General features: G+C 30.4%; 1 protein-coding gene across 3 annotated transcripts in view; it reads left to right on the plus strand.

Moving 5' to 3' along the window:
- The window catches only part of LOC117103245, a 36,876-nt gene that overhangs the window by 3,945 nt on the left and 24,135 nt on the right, over positions 1 to 8,796 (plus strand). Inside the window, exons 3-5 of one of the 3 annotated variants that reach the window (XR_004444541.1) lie at positions 681 to 752; positions 1,660 to 1,787; positions 2,631 to 2,975. Coding sequence is in view for 2 of the 3 variants with exons in the window: in XM_033243806.1 (XP_033099697.1) it covers positions 7,579 to 7,658 (80 nt within the window). In the remaining variant the exon portion in view is untranslated. Of the gene's footprint in view, positions 1 to 680; positions 753 to 1,659; positions 1,788 to 2,630; positions 2,976 to 7,435; positions 7,488 to 7,565; positions 7,659 to 8,796 lie in introns of those variants that run through there. The other 2 variants (XM_033243806.1, XM_033243807.1) reach the window with 2 other exon arrangements.

An 8,796-nucleotide genomic window follows, 5' to 3' on the forward strand; every position in this document is an offset into this window, starting at 1 on the left:
GCTTTGCTTATATATATATATAAATATATATATATATATATATGCCTATATGTATATATATATATCTCTGTATTATGTACGTATACAGTACGCATTTATTGTATGTTAATTTTTATTAATACTATTATGTATCTTAATAAGTTGCCTAGTTATAATAATACTGTATTCTCATTGTTCGATACTGTAACCCCATGCTGTAACACTGTTTTGTTTTAGTTAATTTCAAACTTGCTTTTGCTGCAATACATATGCTTAAACGTTGGACAACCTTTGCTTAATATTTATCACAATTGAGATTTGAATTTTGTACTTTTTATGTTATTCTTTTCTTTAATATTTTTTGTTAAATTCTCTGATGTTTCTGTTTACCATTATTTTTTATTGTTTGATCACACCACTGTATAGTGTGTGCCATTGTTGAAAAAGTGAGAACCAATAAAACTGAAACTGAAAAACAGCCAGCTAGTGTTAATAATAACAAAATTACCTTGACCCAAACAAATGTCCTTATATGAAGCCGCAGGACCCAAGATGTTAAGAAGGGAACTGCTGCTAATGGGCATAAGTGGTGTTGCGTATAACTATAATCTGAATATCGAAATATTGATTTAAAAAAAAAGGGGGGGGGGGAACGCTATTATGGACAAATATTATGTCAAATACTTTTGTTTTAATTTTAGTGATTCACAGTTTATGAGAAGCAATAATGAAGTTTTCTGTGGTACCTCTAATCCTCTTTTGTTTTGCTTCTGGTGAGTATAATGATTTTACTTGCTATGAACATTACATACAGAAACGTTCACACTTGACTTGAATTTAAGAAGATTCAGCAAAGTGTTGAACTGTTATAAACCAAAAGTGCTTCGGTCGTTATGTGCAAACAGCAGTATAATAGTGTAGTTTAGAACATTTGAAACTGTTTTCTCACAATACCAGCCTTACACAAAAAACACAAAACGATGATTATTGGATAGATATGTCAGAAAATTACGAAATACAACGTTGCAGCATGGTTTTTCCCTGAGAGGAGAGGAGGCCCTGCACTTCTCCCCCGCTGGCGCCACCCCTGTGGTGTAGTATCATTGAAATAAAAGAGAAGAAAAATATAGGTCTTTGTAAATTTGACTTTGTGACTGATATATTTTCATTAAAATTAAAGAGAACAAATGCGGGTCTTCGTTTTTCAGCTCTTCGGTCTTCGTTATGTAGACACACATATAGGGCGTCTAGCTATAACACGAAGACCCTAGTTATTTCTTGATATTCCTTATTTTACTCAGATGAAATAATGAAAGAGTTACTTGGCGATAGTTTTATGATGATTTTGAAATATTTTCAATAAGATATTTGAGAAAAAATGGAGGTCTTCGTTTTTTTTTAAAATCTTTTGTCTTAGTTTTGTAGACGCCCATATTTGTAGACACCCATATTTGCAAAACGAAGACCCTTGGAAATTTTTTTACAAACGGAGGTCCAAATAGTCTCGTAATTTTGATTTTGCGACAGCCTGGTTTATTATTGTATAAAAATAAAAGAGAAACATAGAGGTCTTCGTTTTTTGGGGGTTTTCGGATTTCGGTCTTCGTTTTGATAGATACCCGATAATTAGGCATCAGTTTGTAATTTTTAGATTAGCCTATATTCAAGTTTTTTTTTCAGCAAAGGGTCTGAAATGCTACAAATGCAGCAGCGATTCATGTCCCACATGCAGTAGCAGCTGTGGGATTTCAGAATTTGACCGTTCGAAATCTATACAGACGACATGTGCCGAAAATGAAGTGTGTTGGGTAAGTGTAACTCATAACCGATTGTATAGAGAGCAGCTCAGTTTGCTAAACTGGTGGCTCATCGTCATCATCATCATCATCATCATCATCATCATCATCATCATCATCATCATCATCATCATCATCATCATCATCATCATCATTTTTTTTTTCTCATGAATTGTGTCTAGACTGTAACTGTACTCCATCTGTTGTCTGTCCTGATGTGCCATGGTCCATATGCAGATATGTCCTATCCATATGTCCAGTACTTTTTAGTTTTTCTATTCTTATATTTGATATTTTGCATACTCATTTTCATTTTTCGTTGTACAGCTGCTAGTTTTTTTTCCATTTTTGACGATAGGTTCCACGACTCTGCTTCCTATGCCATTACAATGCCTTCCAAATGTTATCCAACCAGATATTATCCCTTCGTCTTATTTCCTTGTCTTGGTTTCTACTTTTTTATGATCCTTAAAGATATGCAATTGAGTATTTAGAATAAAACACTATGTAGTTCATTTTTACGTTTTCAAAAATGTTGACATGGTCATAGTTGCATCTACTGTAATTTTAGGGATATCTATTAAAGCATGTCTTGTATTAAACTCTGAAGCATCTAAAACATAGACACGTGCGTTTGGTGACAACACGTGTGCTTGTTATAGACACGCGCGTGTTCATGGCCCTGTCCTGATTGGTCAGTTGTTTAAATTTTGATTGACACTACGGAAAGATCCATTAAATGTAATGTAGCACTACTTCATTGCGGTCATAGAAATGTTAATAATTAATTACAGTAAAACTTTTAACATGCACAAATGAATAAACAGTAACAATTATGTTGCTTTTTCCCGCCAGAAATATGTTACTACTTCGCCTGAGGACGTGTCTCGTGGCTGTTATACTAAACCTGAGGATAGTAATTATAATAAGTGCTTTAATTTTGATAAGTCATATTCGTGCTTTTGCTCAACAGATTTATGCAATAGTGCAGTGAGCAAAAATCTGGGATTTTCTTTAACCTTCATTTCCTTACTGGCCGCCAAGTATCTGTAGAGCTGGTAACATGTCACATATCAGTACCTTATGAGATCTATGTGTTCTACATATATTTTATATAAGAAGAAGATAGTAACTAAAAATTAGCAAATTATATTTATATTTAGTAAACTTAATGGCTTAATGTATGTAATTCATATTGTCTTTTTATGTTTGTTTTTGTTACTTAAATATTACTATTTTAATATTGTTTTTACTTGTGCAAATCATTTAATAAATATTTAGTAAAAAGAGATGATATAAATCTTGATGTACTACTTGTATTTAAATTCGTGTTTTATAAAGTGGGATGGGAATGGGAATGTCCGGGGGATAATATTGTGATAGACCTAGATTTAAGGGCTAATTATCACATAGCTTATGTAACTTCCACTCAATTACTCTAAGCTGTCATAAGCGGTGAAAAGTAATGGGGGTTATAAACAAACCAAAACAAAAATAAAGTATTGATAGATATTAGTGTATTATATATATACACACATATATATATCTATATATATATATATATATATATACATATATAGAAAAAAATGAAACAGCTTTAAAAGTAGACTTTAAGAATACTGATATTTTCTGCCACTCTAGTGGCCTTCATCAGCGAGAATAATGGAAAACATCATGAATCATTATAATATCTTCTATCTTATCAAAAATAAAGGTGACAGTGAGCAAATAAGTGATACTTATAAAACTGTAAAATGATTAGCCTATTTATCTATGCATACTAAGTATCTATAATAATAAAGAACCAAGGGTGTTAATTGCAGACTTGTTAAATATACTTTTTAAATCATATCTCTAATTACCATGGTCTTGTATTTGCACAATAATTAAATATCATGATCGATTGTAAATATAAGTTGAACTTCCGGTATATTATATAAATTATTTTGATGTACTCGATATATCATAAAAATGATTACAACGCTTCAAAATTATTATGGAGTACCGTAGTTTTACATTTTACCAAAGAGTGTAAAACTGCAAGAAGTCCGACTGCTCGATTTTGTATGCAGCAAGGTATGCAGGCAATGGAAAAATCTAAAAGTACTGCCACGAAATAGGGGGCGTCCTACACAAAATTTAGAAAATATACACACACACACACACACACACACGTCTGTTTGTGAAATTTTTAGCGTCTTCGTTTTATAGACACCCAAAACGAAGACCTCCAATTATTTCTCACTTATCTTATTAAAAGTATTTCAAAATCATCATAAAATTATTGCCAAATACCTATTTTATCATTTCATTGGAATAAAATGAGGAATATCAAGAGATACTTAAGGGTCTTCGTTTTATAGACACCCTATATGGGTGTTGACAGAACGAAGACCGAAGACCCGAAAATGAAGACCCACATTTGATTTCTCTTTTTAAAATAATATTGCACCAGGCTGTCACAAAATCATAATTACTAAATTATTTGAAATTTTGTTTTGTTTGTGAAATTATCAAGGCCTATGGGTGTCTACAAAACGAAGACCTCCAATTATTTCTCAATTATGTTATTAAAAGTATTTCAAAATCATCATAAAACATTTGCCAAGTACCTATTTCATTATTTCATTGGAATAAAAATTCTGAGGAATATCAAGAAATACTTTATAGATACCCTATATGGGTGTCTACAAGACGAAACCGAAGACCCGAAAAAATAAGACCCACATTTGCTTCTCTTATTTTTTAATGATAATACCCCAGGCTGTCACAAAATCATAATTACGAGGTAATTTGAACTTTTGTTTGTGAAATTATCAAAGGTCTTCGTTTTATAAACATTCTATATGGGTGTCTATAAAATGAATACCGAAGACCCTAAAAACGAAGACCTCCAATTATTTCTCAATTATCATATTAAATATTTCAAAATCATCATAAAACAGTTGCCAAATACCTATTTCATCGGAATAAAATAAGGAATATCAAGAAATACTTAAGGGTCTTCGTTTTATAGACAGCAATATACAGGTGTCTATAGCTTTAACTGGAATATGTTTGGTATCATACAAAAGCTATCAAAATTATTTATCAAATGATGTATATGAGGACATATTATATTGATTTTGTGAACACACAGTTACCAAAAAAACAAAACAAAACAACCCTATTTTCTATGAATTTTTGGCAAAATGTAATAACGTATTAAAATAAATATTAAAATTAATAAGCTACAAATTTTCGTATGATACTTTCTCAAAAACTGACTAATACAAAATAAAACAACTATAACAATTTCAGACATTATCCATTTTTATTTTGGAGTTATAGTATGTTAAGGTCATCTCCCGCGATATGTTAAATTTTACACTTTTTACCTCAAAACGGTATTTTGAAACGAGTACGTTACTAAATGATTCAATCTGAATATATTTGGTATCATACGACAGCTATGAAATTATCTATCAAATGATGTGTATGATGGTTTGACTTCAAAATACCATAAAACATATTTTTATGACTTTTTTTGGAAAATTAAATAATACATATATTTATGAAAATTCCTAAATTAACAACCTTATCATTTGCGATGTGCATTTCATTAGCGTACATTTCATGCCTAATCATGAACGTATTAATCTAAGTTCCAATGAAACTTTGCCAATATAATTAAGTATTATCAAACAATCATTCATTCGATCAATCGCTATTAGGGGCGGATCCAGCAAACCTGAGAAAAAGAGAAAAAAAAGGTCCTTATAAAAATTTCTGTTAATTTACGTGATAAAAGACTTGAGAGGTTTTACCACGTTAATTTCTTTTAAAAATATCCTGAAACCACTGTAAAAACAAGAAAATAAATCTGGTATGAGATTTCATACTTTCCTGGTATGATTTTATAATCATGAACCTTTGATGAAAACATTTTTAGCTCCGATCAGCAGCCCCATGAGTACTCTGCTGATTGATGATTATTAGGTAATAATCTTTTTCGTAATAGATCTTTTTTGTTTAGGCAGACGTAAGTGCCAATTATTATTATTATTATTATTATTATTATTATTATTATTATTATTATTATTATTATTATTATTATTATTATTATCATTATTATTATTATTATTATTATTATTATTATTATTATTACCATTATTATTATTATTATTATTACTATTAATATTATTATTTTTATCATTATCATTAACATTATTATTATTATTATTATTATTATTATTATTCTTATCATTATTAGCTCCGTTGAGAAGCTCTAAAAACACTCTTTAATGGTGGACGTGCGGGAAGTTTTTTACAAATAAACTAGAGGTGATTTCCAATCAACATGACTGCTAAAGTTTGATTTATTATTTTTATTGTTTCGTATTGCTTTTTTCAAACAAAATTATCATGGTAGGCCTACATTCCAGAAAAAGAGAAAGGGTGGCGGATAGTAATAATATACTGTATTTAATTGAATTAGATATATTTTTCCCATGTTTGCATTGTAGGCCTAATGTATAGCCTATTGTATAAAAGTTGTTTATTAAATAATGATTAATATTCAGTAAAGATTCTTCTTATTCTACTAAACCTCAGCCTGCTGGCTAACGTCACATCACATTAGTCACACGGTGTATGTGTGATGTTTTCAGGTAGGCTATATAATTAGGCCTATGCATGATGTCACCATAAGACATCATGCATAATGTTGGGATTTTCCCCACACGAATAAAAATTTAAACAGCGCGTAGCGAGTGGTCCTATATCTGTCTCTTATACACATCTAGATGTGTATAAGAGACAGCATTGTCGGGAGTTGACGCATTTAAATTTTAGGTCGTATTCACTGATTTCAGCTTCCTGTGGCTTAAGAGTTGACGTAAGTGACGTAGAGCTCAAACTTTGGTCGTAAACCATATAAAAAAATGTAGAGCAAGTGACATAATGCAAATGTAGGTCTATGTATTGTTTAATGTGCTATTGTTTGCAATAAAATGGCGTAAATTTCCACATCAAGTAGAATATTGCTAAATATTTATTTGCACAGAGAGCATAACTCTATGGAAAATCAATATTGCTATGTTATATATTATAGAATCTTCTTGGTAAAACAGAGGTAGGCTAGTATGTAGGCCAGACCTAGTGTTTATAAAAAAGCACGTAGGTGTGAAGCCATATGAAAACAACAGTTGATCGTCTCTTCATTCATCATTTTTAGGCCTTGTTACAACCTCTAAATGCACCACACTGTTGTTTTCTACATTTTCGGTTGCAACAGGCCTTATGAACCTAGAAGCCCAGTTGTTTGGTTTTTATATGGCATTAATGCCTAATTAAGAACAATGGTAAACTATTTTCCTCATCGCAGTGGGATTTTCCCATCCTACAAAAAATAATAATATGAAAGAGAGCATTGATTTAAGCGCATTCCGCAGTACAATAATACTCTCAATTAATTGTGCTGGAATTTCCAATGTGCAACACAACGATGTATATACAGAACATTACAAGTAAATCGTAAATTGTATTTTTGTTTTGTATCGTCAGCAGCTGGAACGACTGCATGAAAAATCAATACTGTACATGTCAGGTGTTATAGATGTTTATATAAAACCTAGGTCATGATAATTTTATAGTATAGTCCGTCATTCCATTTCAGCTCCAAAGAATCTAAATGTTACACTGACGCCTGTATTTGAATTGCATATTTCCATGGTAAGTTAGGCTATAATGTGTTTCAGTAGACATATTATATTGTAAACAAACACTAATACTTTTTTGTTTTGTTTTCAGACGATAAAGCAATATGACTCTCGAAAAAGGTAAAAAGTTGAAAGAAAATACATCAGAGATCATTTGGCCGATTTCATATATCTTAATTTCATTGTAAGTATTATTAACATTACCGGCTATTATTATCATTATCATCAATATCATCATTGTCATTATAATTATCATTATCGTCATTATAATAATAATAACAATAATAATAATAATAATAATAATAATAATAATAATAATAATAATAATAATAATAATAATAATAATAATAATAATAATAATAATAATAATAATAATAATAATAATAATAATAATAATAAAAATAATAACGCCCGTCATTAAACCACGTAGGATGACACTTCACTTGTTGAAGTTTAAGAAAATTGGTTAATTGAAATTTTAAATCAGTTTATTCAATCAAGTATTGTTTTGTGAATTATTCGTAAATTTTGTTTTACCCTGCATATATCTGAAATTTTTCAGTTATTGACCTGGGTTTTTATGTACATTCTTTTGTAAATTTATATGAGATTTGTAATAAAAAATGATGAAAAAAAAATTATTTTATTATCAGACGATGACGAAATGAAACAACTAGCATAAGTTCATTCATCGAATTAGGAAAGGTGGACTAATTATTGATTATCGATTAGGTATCCGGGTTTCCTAAAAATAGCCCACATTAGTCGACCGAGAAAGTGTGGTCCCTAGTGTCATTTCGCGAGATAGGCTTGCCCAAAGCAATATTATTTTTAATGCAAGGGTCCATTTTTTTTTCGATAACGTCTTGGCCGCCATATTGGAATTTCAAAATGGCTGCCATTTTAACAATAAAAATGACTATAACTCTACTATTATAGCAGATATTGACATAATTTCAAGTGCTAACCCTATGTTTTAAATGTCAACCTATTTGATTTTAATATTGTCATGGACCATAGATGGCGGCTATTTTGAATTTCAAGATGGCCGACCGTTTTTCAACGAAATCTTTCTGGAAAACAAGTATTTCAATTATCATGGTGTTTACAACAATATAAATTAGAGTGCATGCCTCAACCCTGTGCCTACATAGCCAATTATACGCAGGGCGTTTATGGACGAATCCATTTTTGCTCAAGGGGTATGTTTAAAATAAATAAATATAAATAAATTCAGGAAGAAATCACAAACCTTACAGAAAGGCGGTATATCAACAAATGAACTATAAAATATACACAAATACATATACATGTGACTTAAA

The sequence above is a fragment of the Anneissia japonica genome, unplaced genomic scaffold (genome assembly GCF_011630105.1).
Source record: "Anneissia japonica isolate Jap-2015-1 unplaced genomic scaffold, ASM1163010v1 scaffold3873_len62190_cov132, whole genome shotgun sequence".
Classification (NCBI taxonomy): Eukaryota; Metazoa; Echinodermata; class Crinoidea; order Comatulida; family Comatulidae; genus Anneissia; species Anneissia japonica.